At 49.5% G+C, this 20,697-nt stretch overlaps 1 protein-coding gene across 3 annotated transcripts in view; it reads right to left on the minus strand.

The window, feature by feature from the left end:
* Positions 1–20,697, minus strand: part of LOC116949754 (BAI1-associated protein 3-like) — a 55,096-nt gene that overhangs the window by 24,997 nt on the left and 9,402 nt on the right. For 2 of the 3 annotated variants that reach the window (XM_032967389.2, XM_032967388.2), the window contains exons 2-14: positions 20,128–20,235; positions 18,690–18,752; positions 17,772–17,838; positions 17,063–17,225; positions 15,534–15,578; positions 12,988–13,056; positions 10,624–10,732; positions 9,322–9,429; positions 8,229–8,318; positions 3,163–3,260; positions 2,390–2,522; positions 1,214–1,338; positions 356–458 (exon numbers count right to left, since the gene is read on the minus strand). In XM_032967389.2, coding sequence (XP_032823280.1) covers positions 356–458; positions 1,214–1,338; positions 2,390–2,522; positions 3,163–3,260; positions 8,229–8,318; positions 9,322–9,429; positions 10,624–10,732; positions 12,988–13,056; positions 15,534–15,578; positions 17,063–17,225; positions 17,772–17,838; positions 18,690–18,752; positions 20,128–20,235 — 1,281 coding nt within the window. The remainder of the gene's footprint in view (positions 1–355; positions 459–1,213; positions 1,339–2,389; positions 2,523–3,162; positions 3,261–8,228; positions 8,319–9,321; positions 9,430–10,623; positions 10,733–12,987; positions 13,057–15,533; positions 15,579–17,062; positions 17,226–17,771; positions 17,839–18,689; positions 18,753–20,127; positions 20,236–20,697) is intronic. The other variant, XM_032967390.2, reaches the window with a different exon arrangement.

Genomic DNA, 20,697 nt, shown 5'->3' on the forward strand with positions numbered 1-20,697 from the left:
CATCCAGAGGACAAGCAATTTTGACTTCCCCACAAAGTGGCACTTCTTTTTATTGACCCCAGAGGGATGATGGTCTGAGTCAACCATCAACCAGGAATTGAAGTTGGAACTTACCATTTGTGAGCCGCTCACTCTACCACTGAATCACCTCGCCGGTTTTAACATTCATCATTAACACTTCACAATACAGGAAGATATATATAATAAATACTTTTTTATACGGCAATATGTCGGGCTATTTCCTTTCTTCATATCAGAGAGATTCATAAAATGGGCGTCCAGTCGCTACACCAGCTGGGCTGTATCCCAGTACACACCCCTGGCTAACACCGGTGTTTAACTAAGGGCCTTGTACCTCCAGGGCTGTCCCCACTGTGGCCTGTAGCTCTCCGTGTGGCTCTCCAAGCTGTCTGGGCTCCTTTTCATACAGCGGAGATCCAAACAGATGTATCAGGAACCTAAGGGTAAACAAAGATGCACACGGAAGGGAGAACCATCCACCAATATGAAACAAAAAATCATACTTCACACACCAATTTTGGCGCCGCAGTCACGAGATGTTAATTACCTTGCCTGGTGTACAGGTGGTTCGTGAGTTCGATCCCGCACATTTGGAGTTTACGTGTCTCTCTTCCCGTGGTCGTGTGGATTTTTCTCCGCGTCCTCCAGTTTTTCCCCTCCACATTTAGAGCATTTGACTGCTCGAAATTTCCACACGATAAGCCACCGAATTGGATTATCGCTTGTGACAGCCAGGTCACATCTGTAAAAGAGCTATATAGCTCGGTGGGCCTTACCTGGTGAAATAAAAACTAGTTTATAGCGGTAGTTATGGGCGCCGTTCGCTAAGCTAAGCGCTGTCCAGCGCTTAGCCCCTGGACTAATGGGTGAATGTGATGGAAAGGACCTTTTTGCTGATTTTTTTTTCTTCGGTCATCAGTGACAGTTTGAAGCCATCAAACCCCGCACACGTTCGGCAATGTCCGCTCTCCGGGGCTCTCCAGGCAAAATAACATTCGCCTAACGGCGGATGTGGACGTGCTGTTTGTAATAGCCCAGGGCTTGTGCCGCCGCTTGTGCCAGAGCCGCAAAGTCTTTGCCAAGTGGCAAACAGGCGTTGTTGCCGCCTGAGCGATTGGCCTCGGGTGGAAACGCTTCGTGAGAAAATAAATACAAATTGGGGAAACGCCAAAACAAAGAAACACAAAGGAACCTCAGGAGGTCGCGCAGACTTGGCAGAGACGAGGGGTCCGTGAGGGGGAAGTTGGCGTGCAGCTCGCTGAGCGCAGACAGGTTCTGCGAGATGAGCTTGGCGAAGCTGTCTTGAAGCCGCGGTCCCTGTGAAGACAGCCCCCGCGTCAGCCATCGTGTAAATCAGTGTTTCTCATTCTGTTGGCTACTGTAACCCCCTCCACCCACCTCCCCACCCCCCCCCCCCCTTCTTGTTGAATATTGTTTCAACCGAGTAGCCCTTTGCCTGACCATGGTCCTGAGAAATAAATGTGCGAATGATGAACGTCAATATTTTAACCAATTGTCCGTCCTGTGAGGTGTACCTGACGAGTAGCTGTAAAGTCACTGGACGCCCTGCGGGTACGTTGTAATGTGTTCGTGCTCGCTGGCTACTCTTGCAAAAACCCCGCATCGTTTACGATGAACGCGTTTAGAAAGGTCTTTTATATCATAATAGGTTCATCCCCTTTTTTTCTGGCAACAAAACAGCTGTGTTAAGTTGCTAAAACACCAAACTGAAACCTTTTACAAGGAATCATGTCTGCATTAACCACGATGCTTGTGGTCAGAATGCAAACAAAAAACACGCTCTGATAACATATGCATTGTCCTTGAAACTGATTGGGCCCAAAAAAAAAGCTGTGTCTGGTGTGGACTAATCAGTTTCAAGGACAATGGCAATATATTATCAGAGTATGTTTTTGTTTTCATTCTGACCACAAGCATTGTGGTTAATGCAGATATGGTTCATTGTAAAAGGTTTCAGTTTGGTGTTTTAACAGCTCAACACCTGTTTTGTTGCCAGAAAAAAAAGGGGAAAAAACCTATTATCATATTTTGATACTCGCAAAGGAGGTCCCATGAAGTATTTTACGTCGTTATAGGTTACCATATGGATTCACATTTATAAATCGTAGTCATTTTATATTGGCAGATTCATACATGGTTATTCACCGATGACTCTCATGCATGATATAATTTCACACATTTATAAATCACCTCACGTACCCGCCTTGGACAATCCTAGGTACCGCCAGTGGTCAGCGTACCCCCAGTTGAGAACCGCTCGTCTAAATCCCGTCGATATCGCGTCTACTGCAAGTCCTCTGTCCCCCCCCCACCCCCCACCACGTGCCGCTCATTCTGCTGTCGTTACCTGGTCCGGTAGCAGCCTGCTGCGACCTTGTTCCGACAGCGTCCACTTCTCCTCCAGGCTTTTGAGCAGCTGCATCAAGCAATCGGGCAACATTGGGCTGCTGCTGTGGTGGTCGCTGTATACAAACCACCACCTTGGGGTGAGAGAGATCGTCGCGACAGAGGGGAGCGCTCGGGTCAATTGGGAAACGCGATGAGGAATTTTTTGTTAAATTTTGTTTTTAAATGATAGCGGTGCCATTCATAACAGAGGAGGGTTATTTTTTTTTGCGGTTGGATCATGTAAATATAAATGTGTCATTAACCCGCCACCAGCTGACACAGCCAATTAGTAATGTTTGTCACGTAAACAGAACGTGCCGATTAGTTATTAGTTCAGCACACCGGAGTGTTGGAGAGTCAAACGAAAAGTGTTGCAATTTAATTGCGACATTGTGCTGGTGAAATATCCTGATGAAGCCGGTTTTAATCACCAGCAAAACACGGTACTCAAATTGTAAATATTGTGGGTGTACCCTCCGACACACCGGTGTGCTGAAGTAGTAGCCAATTGGCACGTTTTGTTTGCGTGACAAACCTTACTAATTGGCTGTGTCGGGTGGAGGGTGGGTTAACGACGCATTTATATATTTATGCAACGTTCCCCAAGAAAACGTTATTATGAATAATACCGGTCGCGAAAGCCTACAATGTGTTAAATGGTGATGCCAGCACATTGGGAAACACAGATGATAGCTAATTTAAGATGGACAAATTGCATGCAGAATAACTTACATGATGGCCTGCTCCAGGGGTGAAAGGTCAACCTGCGTTGCATGTTGGGAAAGCACTGCCATGGCATCTTCTCCCAGCTCACCCGACCACAGCCCACTCTGTTAGGAGAACAACGACATAACACACACACACATCACACATCACACACCACACATCACACACCACACACACACATCACACATCACACACCACACATCACACACATAACACACATCACACACACATCACACACACATCACACATCACACACATCACACACATCACACACACATCACACTCACACATCACACACACATCACACACACACACATGACACACACACATCACACATATCACATACACACATCACACACACACAAATCACACACACACATCACACACACACATAACACACACACCCATCACACACATCACACACACACATCACACACATCACACACACACATCACACACACACACACATCACACACATCACACACACATCACACACACACATCACACACACATCACACACACACACACATCACACACACATCACACACATCACACACACACACATCCCCACACACACATCACACACACATCACCCATCACACACACACCCATCCCCACACACACATCACACACACATCACACCAATCATACGCACGTGGAATCTACAGAATTGTGGCTAAGAGCAACAATTGTCATCTCACCCCTACTCATGGTAGAACAAATGACAAGCTCGGTTTTAGTGGAACATAATTGTTGGAACGTTTCCAGATGTTTAAAAAAATATTGTTCCTACATTTTTTATCGTAAATTGTTTTTACATTGCCAATCATGTCTTTTAAAATAATGTTTAGATAGATAAAAATATACGTTATATATTAAAATTATGTTTTTCTCCCTGCCCAATCTCCTTCCTCCTCTAACCCCAGGAGCACAGATTTTAGGACTTCTGTCCACGGAGTTTCTGTAAACCCCTCCCTGCATCGCGGTTTTTGCTCTGCACTAGGCTTTTATTGAAATACATTATACCAATAACAAATTATGTTGCTAGCAAGTAAAAACAATCGAGAAAATTCACGTTGCTATACTCAAGCTAGATAAAAAAATAACAATTGCTAAGGCTAATTGATTATTTTCATTGTTTAATGTAAATTGAATGGCTAAATATCACCGGGCTGTCTTTATCCTAAAGGTCCACTTAGTTCTTCTCACTGCCTCCGTTAGCCTCACAAGTCTCATTAGACCTCCTTTGTCAGTACCAAAATATAATAATAGGGGTTCCCTCCTTTTTTCTGGCAACAAAACTGAAACCTTTTTGCAAGGATTCAAGTCTGCATTAACCACAATACCTGCAGTCAAAATGCATTGTTTTTACTTATAATATGTCAAAGCAAAAATGAATATATGTGCATAAAGCCAATGTGTTTTTTTTTGCTGAATTTTTGGAAATCACACTGTTGACTTTAAAGAGCTATGCCTTAGTGCCCTATTTTTTGTTTTAATTAGGACACCGAGTTATAGGGAATACGCCCGGGACCACTGCGGAAATGAAGCGATTAGATCAGCTCACGGACAAGAGCTGGACAGACAGTGAGTGACATTGCAATACTGTGACGGATGGGCCATCGCTGATGATGAAGACGACGAATCCGACCACGTCTCTCTGTTAATCGATGGCAACTTTCCCGATTGATCTCCCTGTGGTGTGATAGCCCAGAGGGCTACGACAGATATACACAAGCACTGGCCTGCAAACGGTTCAGAGCGGTGATAGCCAGGTTTTTTTTTTCCATTATTCGCCATCCAGGTTTGACCACTAACCGACCACAGTATAACACAAACACTTTAAAACGTGCCGTGTTACTTCACAAGGCCAGAGAAACGCGTACAGGTGGCGGCGGGTAGGGATGCATTTTTTTTTTAAACAAAATAACGCGACAAAAAAAACACACACACAATACCCCCACTGAGGATTGCTCCCCTGGGTTTAAATTGAGTCTAGGAATAGTCGTGGACGGCCCGGCGCGACATCATCCTCCACCGAAGACCGTGGGGCGCCACAGATGTTACAAATATTTTATTTAAGAGCCGGTGGGGGAGCCGACCGCTTTTGTTTGTGCAGGGCAACGCGGCGTGTCAGAGGGATGTCGTGTCGTTTCGCTTAGGGGCCGTCCCTGCATGTCGGGGGTTATTTTTTGTTTTTACATCCGAGACGAAAAACATTTTTTTTTTGTTAAAGGTGTTTCTGGTGGCGTATCTGGTTTCCACACGATTAGGATGTCTACTGGATTAGAGCGTCAAGGCTTTTTTGCCATGGCAAAATAACCGTTACGTCTGAGGTGAAAAACATTTTAAAAAAAGGTGTTTCTCGCGGTCTATCTGGTTTCCACACGATGAGGATGTCTACTGGGTGAGAGTGTCAAGGCTTTTTGCCATGGCCAAGTAACCTTCCGTGAAAACACGTGTCGTGCGTCCGCCCTTGACTTTACATTCTAGAGATTGTTTAAACAAAGCCCTTCACCTGTTTGTTGGTGTTTCTGAATGTTGGCGGTGCATTGCGCACACGTTCTGCCAACTCAAGGCAATACGCTCACCACACTTCATCAGATGGAACCTTTCTGTGGTTCAAAGTAAATACAGTAGTGTGTTAAATGTATATTTTAAATGTTTTTCTTGCACGAAAACAACACGAAATCTTTTATAAACTTCTTGGGCTGAGTAGCCGATCATAAGGAACCCATGAAGCCGTTTTCACCAGAGTTCCAAAGATTCGTGTAATGGGTATAGGCTGAGAGCTTGTGCTGAATTATTTCCGATTCCCTACGCGAATTCTGTTGAGAGATAACGGCGCTCCCTGCCCCAGACCCCAGTGATTCCATGAATTGGCACGATTCGAAATTGCGGTTCCAATCAATTTGATGTCGTTCACCCCGTGTTAATGGTACGGTTTATACTGGTCGGAAACGTAGTGGACTGGAAGCCCAACCGGGATTAATTCACAGGAGGCAGGGGATTAATTGCGTATGTCTGTGGATGTCTGTCCACGTCGGAGGGGTGGGGCTGGGTGGAGAGGGGAGGGTAGGGAGGGGCTGGGTGGGGTGGGGCTGGGTGGGGAGGGCGTGAAACGTGGATTTTAATCGGTGAATCGATATTCCGTGTGATTTTTCACCACCTGCTTATCCCTCAATTTTAAACGGTGATATTGTAAACAGTGATATTGTAAACAGTGATATTTCCCACACGTTTACGCAGGCGCGTTATGTGCGGTGGCAGGCTGGGGAGAGGCACAGAGACGTGGCGCCCGTTGTCTGTGGGTGGCAGGGTAGCGCAGCGGTACCAACTCATCAAGAAGGGCCTGGGTTCGATTACCAACTCAGGCATCTTCCTACGTGGCGTTTGTATGCATGTACATTGAACTTCCTTCGCACCGTACGTAGCCAACCGTGCTAATCGGAGGTGCGGGGGAAGGAGAACAAACTAAACACGCAAAGAACTGTATGTGTTCTCTTCCCCTGTCATGCACAAGTTTCCACCGCGTTCTCCAGTTTGCACCCAAAGTAAAAAAAAACACACACACAATTACAACTGGTATTGGTCAAATATCCCAATGCTGGGAAAAATTACCTGCAAACGACTCGTTTGGAATTACGCACAGCAGCATCGCGTCCTACTGCGATAGACTCAGTGAGGCTTTCCCGGGTAAACAAGCACAATAATTATTATTACATAATAATGAGAGAAAAACCCACCAAAAAGGCAGCAGTCTCTCTTTAGTGTTTAGATTGTTGTAATTCCCTCGCACCTGCGATTAACACGGTTGGCTAAATACGGTGCGAAAGAGGTCCAACATACATGCATACAAGAAACAGTATAGTAAGTGTCCCTCTGACACCCATATGAAGGGTCCTAGTGTGGTCTCCATGTGGATTTTCTACAACCATTCTGAATTCCTCCCACAACAAAAGGAATTTCACATTATTCATCCAAACATCTCAAACCCAATTCTTACTGAGTGAGACTTTTTTGTTGACAAATACATAACATGTGCTTATGCATGACGACGTCTGATGAACCGAAACTTGCAAGTAAACCCACCATGCCCAGCAGGCACGCTGTTACAATCGCGAGCCGCATGATGATGCCCCCCCCCCAACTCAGCAATCCGCGTTTGCTTCTTGGTACTAAACTCTGGGATGACTCTGTCAGGATACGCCGGCGGCACTACGCCTGACAGACTGGGAAGGATAGGCAGGCATGCACAGAGGTGAGAGCTAAGGCAGAGGAGTGAGTGGTGGGCATGTACGTGGAGCTTTTTTCGCACCGTACGTAGCCCACCGTGCTCAACGGAGGTGCGGCGGAAGGACAACTCAACCAGGAGTGGAACCCAATGGCCTTTGCGGTTTAGGGAGACATGATGAGACCTTTTGCCGAATAACCTCATTTAAACCACTCTCACGGGCCCGGTGTTACCAGGACGCACGCCTTGTTAACTTGTGTAACTAAACTATTTTTTTATTTTACCAGCTAAGGCCCACTGACATTTGATAGCTCAACCAAGTAGCTTATCATCGTGTAAATGTAGAGCAGCCAAATACTCTAAACGTGTGGTGACGTTGATTCTAAACGTGGAGGGAAAACCCGGAGGACCCGGAGAAAAATCCACGCGACCACGGGGAGAGAGAGACACGCAAACTCCAAATATACAGCAGCAGCAGGCGTCAGGGTCGGGATCGAACCCACGACCTCCTGCACACCAGGCGAGGTAGTTAACATCTTAGCAACGCGATACCCCCCCCGCCACTCTTTCCCCACCCCTAAGTTCAGCCAACCTTGTAAGTTCCCAACGGGCGAGCTCTGCCAACAAGCACGCGCACGACCTGCCTGCGATGCTGCTCTGTAACGCAATGGCTACGTACGGGGCAGAGACGAATTGCAAAAATAATGGGGGGGGGGGGGGGGTGAGAGACGACGATGATGGAGACGACGACGACGAGAATAAGAAGAAGAAGAGTCGAATCGGCCAGACGCACACGAGGCACGCCGGAGGCACGCCGGAGGCACGCAGACCGGCTCACCGTGAGGCTGTGCTCGTACTCCACGAACTCGTTGAGCAGGTGCTCGTACGCGCCCCTCTCGAGCCCTTCCCGGCTCAGCGCGCTGTCCCTCTGTTGCACCCAACAAAACAGCCGCTGTCACTTCCCACGCGTTGGGACCAACAACAACAACAGCAACAACAACCGCCATTCGCCGCTAAGTGGTGGTGACGTCACCCCGGCGCTTGTGCCAGGCTAGGTGCACGTTAAGGCCACGTGAAGTGTCGAACGCCCGCTGGCAGGAGGTCACGGGGACAGACCCAGGTGGTGCCATGGGTCGACTGACTGAGATGACTGGCCGATGCGTCAATTTGTCTCCACGCTCTAATGAGCATTGGGGCGGCACTCATTTCGATCGGCTGCCTAAAACCATTGGTGGAAATTCCCCATTCCCGTGGCAGTGATCCAGGCTCGCCGTAGGACGAGCGCTTCTGTTAATGTCCCACGGGACGGCTCTCTGTTGCGTGTGGTGGTGCTGGCCCCGTTATCCAGGCCTCTGGAGGGAAGGGCCGCTGAGTCAGATTTTGCGAGACTTTGAAACCCGCTGCGTTGTGCGGTAGCCAGGAGATGGCAGTACAGCAAGTGGATTAATTAATCCATATAGATACCAATTCATCCATCTCGATACCTGTCAACCTCTTATCAATGCCCCTACCTTATTACGGACCAATTTCAGACCTTATTGGTCACCCCGTGCCATTATAAATCTCAACGTTCACCCTACAAAATCCCATCACAAGGAGAGAAACGCAATCAAATAGACAATTTGTACAAGAATACGGGTAAACCGTATGGATTGACGGGTACACCGTATGAACCTGGAAACTCAATTTCCCTGCACAAGAATACGGGGTAGGCCGAGTGGTTTGACACGGTTGTGTGACACATGCCACGTTTAACCACCGCGTCTACAAACAGCGCAGGAAACGAGGGGGTTGGGGGAGCTGCAGGTTTTGATCTCCTCGGGCCGCTCGTGGTCGTAAAACCTCGAGGTGATTTGGCCGTCTCGCCGCCCCCGAGCGTAGAATCCCCGCGTCGTTGCGACAAAATCCCTCTCGCGCTTCGCTCCGCGCACCTGGCAGGTGAGGAAGGCGCTGTGCAGCCGGCACTCTCCCGTCACGTGGGAGCGGCTGGAGCGTGGCAGCAGCCGGTAGGTGCCAGCGTGGTACGGGGCGCCGAGGTCCTGCCGGGCAGGGTGGGAGTGGACGGGTACGGGGCACAGTGGGTCACGCAAGCGCCAGGGACGTGGGCACCGCCGTGGAGGAAGGAAAAGCGAGCGCTTGGAAGGGCGGAGATGGGAATGTCGAGATGGACGTTGAGAGTACCTCTAAGGGCACGGAGGCAGAAGGGGAAGTTGTCCTTACCCAGCACCTCCGATTAGCATGGTTGGCTTTGTACGGTGCAAAAGAAGTTCAACATTCATACATGCGTACATTGTTTTGTGGTCAGTGCAGGTGGGGGGGGGGGGGTGGTGAGACTCACACTTGGGCACGTGTTGAGAAGAGGCAGAGATGACGCAATGAGAAGGGCTGTGAAGATGCTACCGGTGGAGGGCAGAAGGAGCAGAGGGAGCCCGAGGGGGGGACGGGATGGGAGGAGGCAGTGGAACGAGATACGGGGACGGTGCATGTGATGAGAGAAGAGGCGCAGAATAGAAGCTCACGGGGAGAGAGAGAAAACTCGAGCAGACCAGCCAAGGTAGTGAACTTCTCGCCACCGTGGCGCAAATGCCTCAATCGGGACTCCACGCACAGGGCAACATCGCCCGCTGCTGTGAAACTACTGCACACTGCGTCTGTGGAACATAGCGCCTGTGCAGCAGTGGTACGAGTGTGTGTGTGTGACCAAACGTGTGAAGGACGCCTCCAGGAGGGCAAGTAGCAGCGACGGTGGGTAAGTCTGCGGTGTGTAATGGACTACGGTTTGAGCACTGCACCGTGAACCTGGCAGCCTCAGTTGAATACCCGGCCACCGACAGCAGAATTCCGGCGTGACATCTGAACCGGTGGATTTCAACTTCTACACCCAGAGATGTCGTAGTTCGTGTGGTTTCAAGCAATCCCACGATGAAGATCTTTACCATCGGGGTCTGTACCGTGGCCACACGACGTAGAGCCACCCAGTGGTACGCAGGTACAGCGGTGTCACCTACACGTGGTGGTGGTGGTGTTGGTGGTGTTGGTGGTGGTGATGGTGACATACGACTCTTGCGTTGTTTACGGTGGTCACCAGGACTATGTTTCGCCTGGAGCTGTTCAGACATGGGGTTTGGCGAGGAAGATGGAGACGGGGGGGGGGGGGGGGAGACGGGGGGCGGATTCGGAGGGTTAAGGACTGGGGGTGGCCCTGGAAAATATTCCGCTGGAAATGCACTCACCCGCACGGGGAGGTTGAGAAGGCCCAGGAAGTCGGCCTCTTGCTTTGGCTTTATGAGTCCCTCGGTGAAACTCAACCGCTTCAGCTTCTTGACAACTTTCTTGCTCAATCTGAGAAACAACAGACGTGCGTGCGTTCTAGTTTTCCCGAGCCTCAGGGGGGAACGGCTTCGCAGCGGCGCGTCGCGTTTTAAGTCTGGGCTGGGGGGTCTCACAACAAGTTTGCGTCTAATTGTGGCGCCCTCCCCCGTCGGCCATTAGCGGTGCTTCAGGGTTTTACCTCCTCGTTTTGCCGAACCACATCCCATCCCCATTAAGTCATAATTACGACTTCTTTGGTGGTTCAGCTGCTCTGGTTGTTGCTCGCAACGACGTTGGATGTCAAGCTGCTTTGTTGCTGCTGCAAGAGTTGCACGAGGTTACTTGGCCATAGCTTCTGCAGCCATCAGGGGCCGTTTCATTCACCGTAATGTAAATGTTATACAACAAAGACTAAATATGTGAAGCAAATGTTCAGTTCTGAGAACGCGTCCAAACGTGGGGGTCAGGCTAAATCGTTGCGAGCGTGATGCCCTGTGTGATTTTGGGGGAACAATATTTACGTTATAGCTGTGCCCTAATCTCCTGTCGGTCCGATGTGTCTTTATTAAGCATCCACGGTGTTGACGCTCAGCTTACGGGACGCTCGACGTTTGTAATGGGTGATTGAGCCGTTGGCCCACTCGCACGAGAACAAACACAGATAAGGGTTATTATATTTGTTCTGGATATTATCACATCCCAATGAGAACACTTTTCGTCCACAAAATATACCGCTGAAGTTTATTTTCTTTTTGCAAAACGCTGCCTCTGATAGACATCACTTGAGGCAGTGTTCTTCACTGGCTGCCCCCGGTGGACTTTAGTGCGGCCCGTGACGTGCAGCCCCTAACAATAATACACAACACGTGACAACACCCCCATCATCATCATCGTGCTGCGGTGAAACCCCAATGGTGTCAAACGTGCGGCAGCCCTCACAGTGACGATGACTTATCTGCGAACGTGCCCCCCACGCCCCCCCCCTCTGAAAATTAGTGAAGATCACTGCGCAAGAGGGGTGACGCAACATTGCGCACGTGCCACCTGACTGGTGCCACGTGACCGGTGGTGCCGCTCGGTTAAGATGCAATGATAAATTTAAATCCGCTTTATACAAAATGTTTCAAAAAAATAATCCCACGGTGGTGTGATTCTAGCGCTTGGACGCAGGCGCATCGCCACCAGTGGCAACGGTTATTCCCAGTGAAACATGCACGTTGAATTGAAATAAGATTTAACAATGCGCATTGCTTCAATCAGAGCTGTTAGCAGTTCCGTTATGGCAAACGATTGGTGACAAGGTGGTCACGGGGTTACGGCGTTTGTTAAATTATTACACGCAAAAGTAACTTGTTTTTTTGTTAATATCTCTGCTTACGATGCATACGTGGCCAAGTTTTGTTCGAGATCACGTTACCGCCTTTCGACTCTCGCTCGAGTCCATTTTTAATTCACGGTCGTTTCCCGTCTACAGATGTCTTTCCCGTGCACCTGTGGATCCGTTAACTGCTTTCTGCCCTTGCTCTCAGCTTTACCAGGCCCTGGAAGAGAATAGCAAAGTCAAGATCGTTCTCCCCAGCACTGGCAGCAGCTGAGCGGATTGGGAGTGGAAACTTCCGGTCGCTCTCTCCCCTCGGCGCTCCCTTGGGGGCCCAGTGTGGGCTCGCTCCGCAGGGCACGAGGGCTGGGATCTCAAAAACGCCCTGGCTTTTCGACCTCTCCGGGTTTCCCCCGAGGCTTAGAGGGGAATCCGTGTCCTCAGGGGGGTGGCGGAGGTGGTGGGGGACACGCGTGTCGCTGAGTGATTCCTGCCGTGCTACTCCTCGAGGCCAAGGGTCGGGGTGGAATAGGGTTTTGCGTTTTTGGAATATCCGGGGGTATGGTGGGTTCCCATGGTCACTCTAATCCCGAGTCAACGGATCTCTCTTCGGTGATTTGTTGTGCTATCAACACCTCGACGGGGGGGGGGGGGAGGTTCCCGTTCTTTCCTTTCTCTCGCTCGCGTTTGCTGCATCGCTACCCGAAGCGTACGTGACTCGTATTCAGATGTAGCTCACTCCTCGCGCATTGGCTTTGTCACCTGCCCCCCATGACAGACGCTTATCCACGCACGTTGTGCGTCGGTGCGGCACGCACCGCCGCGCGTAAACGTGCCATTTAAATCTGGTGGAGTCTCAGTTTGACCGTGGTGTAACGCACAGTCCGTTGTGCCGCGTCGTCGGCTTCGAGGACACAGAGGCGACGGTGCGGTTTGTGCGCACCGCTCGCGCGACATTCGCACTCACGTCTTGGCGCCCTGCCACGAGGAGATCTTGGAGATGTCCTGCATGAGGGAGGAGTCGTTGTGCTCGTTCCTGGCAGAAGGCGAAATGCGTCACGTGAGACAACAAGACGGCGGTGACAGAGCATTGCCAGCGGTCCGAACCCTGACCCTAACCCCCGCGCCTTTGTCTCGTCTCTTGGTTGATGTTTGTCCTTCTGCCTCTTCACTAGATGCCTTAAATCTTGCGATCCCAAGTCAATTTTTCTGGCTAAATATATGAGTTGCTGCCAAACCAACAAAGGGAGCTGCCCTTCCACTGGTTGCACTGACACAACTACCATAGGTAGTTGATGCTGGTTGGCTTATATCCTTAGGAGAGTTATATATGCAACATAGTCTGGGATACATTTCTCAATATTTGCTGGGTCACTCGCAGCATGTGCCAAGTAGCTACAGCCATTGTGAGATGTATACTTGATGTGGTGCGCTGGGTGTGTAAATATTGTCCGGGTTACAGAACCGACAGAGACCGTTTGAAACGAAGCCCTGAGATTATCTACGCAAGAGATCTACATCAAGGCAACTATATTTCTGAGTAGGTGCCTGAACAAGCGACTGCATCCTCAACATTGTAAACATTTCCTAGCGGCAGCACGTTCACCACTCGTTGCAAAAGGTTGTGGTTCAAACCAGGGCAGGGACGCCCCCTGGTTATCACTGCAGGCGCATTAACCGTCAAATACGTGCCGTCTTATTCATGGTGCATGTTAAGGATCCTCGCGTGTAATTTTAAACGGGCAGTCCATACATTGTGTTCCGGCGTCACGGTCCGTAATTTGAAAGATTAACTCCAAATTAACAAAAAGCTGAGCTATGTAGCTCTTTTTCAGAAGGGACCTGACCACAAATAAAAGCTCAATGAAGTTGTTCATCACGTGGAATTTTATAGCAGCCAGATACTCTTAAAAGCATGTTCCTAAATACCGGAGGACTCGAAGAAAAATCCACCCGACCATGGGGAGAACACGCAAACTCCAAATATACAGCAGCAGGCGTCGAGTCGCGATCGAACCCACGACCTCCTGTACACCTGGCGAGATAATTAACATCTCCTAGCCACCGCGGCGCAAATGACTCAATCGGGACTACACACACGTGGCAACATCGCCCACTGCTGTGAAACTACTGCAGACTGCGTCTGCGAAACATAGCAGCGCCTTCCGTGGTGGCAGCGTTTGCTCCATAATTATGGCACGATTATCGGTTGCACTGAAGAATGAATTCCTGCTGCTTAGGCGAGCAGGTCCCATGCTGTGTCTCACAAGCGTGGCGACTGTGCAACTTTAACTTCCCATGACACGGTGGAGAGGTTGGCGCCAGAGCTCCACTCTGCCACTTGTTCACCACACCCAGTGGCACGGGAACAATAGATGTGCCAACACAAATTGTGACTGTGAGCTATATCGGGCTGCGTTGGCCTCCCCCGTCAGTGCCCATTCATCGCATCACTCGCCCCACAGTTTTCCCATCAGTGAAAAATGTCACCGAGCGGAAGCGGTGCTTACGCAAACTCTGTATCACGCTTAGGTAAATATTTATGCAGACAATACGGACTATTATGGCAATGCACATTGCTAATATGTCGCACCAATATGACGGAAAAGCGCATGTCCTGTCAAGCCAAATGTAAATTGTATGATCATGATTATTATTACAATCTAATGGTCACTTATCTGTAGGTTGTACACATTTACATAATTTAATTATTGGTTTGAGACTGAAGCAGACAAAAGCTTTTAAGAACGTTTGTTTCTCATTGGTCATGGGTAAAGCCGCAGCCTTTAAATTTCTTGTTCAGCCACTGCTGGCAGAGGGGTCTCCACTGAAGGTGAATCTATGGGGTAATTGGCCTACTCTTCCATGCTGGCCAGGCATTGATAATTGGTAGCAGTGCTGAATAAATCTGCAATGCAATGTGAAACACAGTGTTTGATGATGATGATGATGCCCCTCCTGCCTCGGCAGTGGTGCACTGGCACAACAAATACAACCTGAATACCTTCGTCAACAACACCGTGGCCTTGAAAGAACCAAATAAATATCAAATTTGTGCAAAAAAAGAATAAGATGAGGTTTTTACCCTTTCTGGCATTCTATTCTAGTTCGGATTTAATTAGTGCCCTTTCCAGGGTGCTTTCGAAGGCATGTTTCACCACAGGTGCTGTGTGTGGTTAATGCAGACTTGGTGCCTTGCACAATGTTTCTATTTGGTGTTTGAACATCTTAACACCTCCTGTTTTATTGCCAGCGAGGGGTAAAAACCTTTTATTATTTTTTCATCCTTTGATATTGGCAAAAAAGGTCCCATTTTCTGACGGCTCTTATTCATAGCACATATGCTATTGAGATGATTATATACGTTTCTCATATTTTTCTTGATGAATGTGTTTGGTTTTTTTTTCCATGTATTTAATATATATTAGCAAAGGGTCAATTATAGGTAGGGCCGTAATGAACAGTTCTGAAGACGGGTCAGATGGGGAAGGTAGAGTAGGTTGTGCCGCTTACCACACGCACAACGTCAGGACATCGGTCTTCACATCATCGATCCTCCTGCGAGAAGCAACAGTGGTGCAACACTGTTGTCAGCCGTGGGCTGTGTGCTCGAATCAAGAGCTCAAAACCACTGAAGAAAAAAGCAGGCTCGTTTTAAAGAATAACAACAACATACTCTTTGGTTCTATTGGGTAAAGTCGCGTAGGTAAAAAAATAAAATAACAAAAATCACGACGTTTCGGCCACAACACAAGCGGCCTTCATCAGGTGAAGGGACGAGACTGTCTGGTAGGACAGCACTGTCCTCCAGACAGTCCTCCAGCGCTGTCCTCCAGACAGTCTCGTCCCTTCACCTGATGAAGGCCGCTTGTGTTGTGGCCGAAACGTCGTGATTTTTGTTATTTTATTTTTTACCTACGTGACTTTACCCAATAGAACCAAAGAGTATGGATCCTAGCAGTCACGAAAGCTGCAAATCTAGAATAACAACGACACCAAAAATAATCGCACCAGCTCCAATAAAATGATGAACAAGTTGCTGGTGCCGCGGGTCCTGTGACACGTGGGTTACTTGGCTGCAGCTAAAATAATGAAACTAGAGGATACTTCAAATGAACGTCTCGGGATAGCAGGCAAAGAAGTGGCTCGATCGAGCAAGCAGCGCTGGAATTGTCTGAGCCCGTTATCAAGTAGTTAAGGGGAACGGGCCAGATAGCGAGCGTACAAATAGCAGTGGGAATTTGTGGGGGCACATGAACGCGACCGCAAGGCGTTATACAAAACAGCCGACCGTCACGGGGGAAACGATGCGTCTTTTATTAATGAACGCAATACGGAGAAAGACTCCCTACGTTTACTCAGCCTCAAAATGAGTACCTGGTGTGGTGTGTAAGCATCGGCACGGGGGAGACAAGGGCGGCCGGGCGTGGTGTTGGCCACACCGTTTCCTCGCGTGCCGTGCTGGCCTTAATAGGTGCTCGCTAACAGCGCTTGCCCCAACAGGCTGTTACGGGCTATAGGGATGGAGGATCTTTGTCCGTGAAAGTCAAAGTGATCCTCTGCTCAAATGAGCATTGCCACGATGCTCTCTTCTGTTTACAGCCCTGAGCCAGTGGGGGACATTCCACATTCCCATGACGAGGGTGATCCTCTAAAAAAAACACACACACAATGACTGTTGACTTCCCTACAAAGTGGTTCTTATTTTTATCGATCCAAGAGAGAGGGGATTATGGTGGGGAGAGTCGAGCTCCAAACCACGATTTGAACGCGCAAAACCGTCGGATCGCCCCGGACGGATTTCCTCTCTACAAGGGAAGGCGGCGGAGAGAGAGAGGCCGCTGTAACATGATACAATCGGGACACCCCATGAAATAATCGATCAGAGATTTCACACATATAGGGGGCGAGGAGGGATGGGGGGGGGGGTGGATGAGGCATGGGGGGTGTGGGGGGAGGAGTGGGAGGGAGGATTGGGGGGGGGGATGAGGGGATGAGGGGATGAGGGACGGGGCGGGCAGGAGGGAGGGTAGCCGTCGTACATGTGAAAGACGGCGTCCCACACGGGGTTGAGCGTCTGGAGCAGCGTGTCTGTCCGGTCCGGGAGCCTCTCGAGGAGCGACTCCGAGGAGGAGAACTCGCGGTTGCAGCGCTCGGCGTCGGCGCCCAGCGCCAGGCCCACGGTGCAGTACGGATTGCTGGAGCCTGCAAAAGAACAAAAACACCCCCACAGGTAACCCTCGAGAAGACTGTTGGGGCAAGTGCCGTGAGCGAGCAGCACTTCTTTCAATGGCCGGCACGGCACACGACGGGGGTGGGAGTGGCCAGCGCCACGCCCGACCGCCTTTGTCTCCCCAGTGGCCACGTTCACTGCACGCCGCACCAGGTACTCATTCGAGGCTGAGTCGACCTAGGGGAGGCCCGTGTCGCCGGGTTCGTAGCGCAGCGTAGCGCTCGCCGCTACCCCACCGCTGGATCCTGCACACGCAGCAGCAGCAGCAGCGGCGGCAGCGGCATCCACCAGCCATAGGGCCCCCAAGGGGACCCTGCCTCTCGAGAGCCAGAGGGGTAGTAGGTAAGGGCCGAGGGTTTGTACCCAGGGCTGGTTTAGGGTAGTGAGGGGGGGCCCTCAGGCAGATGCGATCATTGAGAGTCGGTGCGATTCGCTTCACACGGAGACGTGGAAATCTGTGGACGTGCGATCGCAAGCGGCCTCGTGCCACGGCCCTTACCGCGTTGTCCATCACTCACCGTCCAAATTTTTGGGCGTCAGGTCAGTGGCCTCAAACACGGTGACCTTCAGCATGTGGACGGGCGGCTGTAGGAGGAACACACAATGACACGCACCGTTCAGCTCGCACAAAGGACAACGCTGACAAAGGGATTCGCGCTTTGATCGCTGTTTGGTGTTGTGCCTGCACATTAGCCAGCGACGAGGGCATTTCAGAGTGGTTTATGTATGCCATTAAAAATCGTGTCCAGCTAAAAGCTACACACTATCGATATCGATGGTGTTTATTTTACGGATGGCTGGTTCAAAACCCTCCACCAATGTTTCCCACGTCGTTGCATTGTTATGCTTGATATATCATGAACCGTATTGTCAGCAAATCTTAAACGGATAATCGTGAAGCTGAAACCATTATGTCTCCAATATGAACATTTCAGAATATGCTGTTTTTATAGTCATGGATGTAAATAACCTGGATAGCATAGCATGGGTTTTCTGAGATAAGGATATTTAGAAGTATTTGTTAAAGCAGCAAAACCCCACGACCGTTTTTCACTTTTTGAGTATCGTCAGGAGAGTATGACCTATCTCCAACAAATTGCTGCTGGGTTGACTACAGTTATGGGCAAGGGGTAGATTTTTAGATTTATTTTTTTGTTTTCAGCAGGAAGGACCCCAATGAGCTTTTCAGAAGCGACCTGGTCACGAATGATTTCTCAAGGAAGTGGCTTATCACGTGGGAATTTCTAAGCAGCAAAATAATCTTAACGCACGTTTCTAATACGAACGCTAAAGACAAAGTATCCACGGCATGCTACACATTTTACATTCGCAGTCCTAAACCAGTAGCTTTATAGCTCATCGGATTCCTGCAGGATAACTAAATATTCTGATTCTATCGATTGATTGTGGACAGTGTCTTGAAAGGCGACCCTCACCTTTGCCATCTCTCGCACACGCTGTACCAGGGCCAAGTGCTCCGACGGGCTCTTACCGAACACCTGCATTGCAAGGACACACACGGAGGGCGGGTGTCAACCGTGAAACAAGCGGCATGATCTGGCAGAAGGAGGCGAGTGATGGCGACGTGTATGTGTGCGTGCGCGGTAGGATAGCGGACAGCGCTACGCTGCGCTATGGACCCGTTGACCCGAGTTAGATTCCCGCTCACGGACAACACCAGTGACGATTATCTGAACCTGTGATGGGCCTCCCCTCGGTCGACTCAGCCTCAAATGAGTACATGGTGCGGTGTGTAAAAACATCGCTACTGGGGAGACAGAAGGTGGTCGGGTATGGTGCTAGCTACCCACTCCCTCGTTTGCCGTGCCAAGCTTGGTAATAACCTCCCGGTTATTACCAAAGATTTGTCCATGAAGCCATCCAGATATACAAACATAGACACAACTTCAACCGAGAGGATGGTTTTAAATTAAGCAACCGCTGGAAAGATGTCATAAAGCAAGTCAAAACTTTAGCTACCTTATAAGCGCACAGCATATTCTTTCCGAACTTTTCCATTTTTGTTTCCATTTTTCCATTGCCCCCGTGCAGTGACCCACCGCATCCCCCGCACCCTCAACATAACAAAAGACGGATTAACTTAGCCCCGCACCCCATCAATGTCCTCTACTTGGCTCCTCCCTCCCCCCCCCCTTAACCTGTATTTAAGCTCGAGGCTCTCAGAGCCTCCCCACTTGATGCAGCGATCTTGCTGTGACTGTTCCACCTGAAGACTGGAGCTTGCGTTGCCTCCGAAAAGTCGTGATTTAATTGTTTTCTTTTATTTTAATTTATTTTATTTTACCTACGTGACTTTACCGAAAAAACCAAAGAGTATGAATCCTTGCAGTCACGAAAGCTTCAAATCTAGAATTCATAGGTGCTCGCTAACGGCACTTGGCCCAACAGCCTGTTAAGGCTACACGGGGGATCTTTGTCTTTGGCGTCGATAGTGGTGGTCACGATGACCTCTTGCCCTCGGCTTGATGTTGAATCTCCGTGGGCCCTCGAAGTTAAAGAGTGGGGTTGACTCTGTGAAATTCGTGTGTCACGTGCCTCTGCTGTAGCCGTGCCACAGCAGCTTTTGGCTAGCCATCGAACAAACACGGTCACTGCAACGAGCCCTTTCAGATGCACTTTTGCCGCCTTCTTGAACGCTCTTCCTTCCGATATTTGAAAGCCACCGAAACTACGCACATATAGATTGAAAACGAATTTCTTTAGAACCGATTTTTTTGTGTTTAGTTTGTTGTCCTTTCCCCACACCTCCGATTACCACGGTTGTTCACGTACGGTGCGGAAGAAGTTCAACATACGTGCGTACACACACACACATACACGTGTGTTCGCACACGTGGTGGTGTACCACCGTACCTGCTGGAGGAAGCCCAGGAGGTGAGAGGCGTCGGTCTGCGACACGTTCAGCTGGTGGATGGTGGAGTAGACCACCTCCTCGTACAGCAGGTCCTGTCGAGACACGGGCTGAGTCAGCCGTGACAGCTCACACCGTGTCAATATCGCGCGTCGTGTCTTTTTTTTGCAATAATACGAAAACAACAACAACATCAACAAGAAAATGGCTTTTTTATATATTGCGCCAGCGATGGCGTTGCCTTGGCGAGAGGACTTCAGCAATGCTACCGTGATGCACGGTTACTCTAAAAGCAGGACGCGCGTTATAAAATACCTCGCCATGCACGGCCATGTGGGCAGACGTGGAGTTTCAAGAGCAGATTCTCATGACATCTGAGCCATTCCACCGTAAGCGACTACGTTTGGCCGTTTAACAGAGGGAAGTTACTTCGTAATAACAGTCAATTATTAGTATAAAAAAGCAACCATCTTTAGATGTCTGGCTTAAAAAAATTTAGTTCAAAAACTACATGATTCTATTTCACATTTTACATTCAAGTTATGAATAGTTCCATTTCCCCCCTCTAAATT

The sequence above is a fragment of the Petromyzon marinus genome, chromosome 37, assembly GCF_048934315.1.
Source record: "Petromyzon marinus isolate PM22_M1 ecotype Great Lakes invasive population chromosome 37, UKy_Petmar_22M1.pri1.0, whole genome shotgun sequence".
NCBI lineage: Eukaryota > Metazoa > Chordata > Hyperoartia > Petromyzontiformes > Petromyzontidae > Petromyzon > Petromyzon marinus.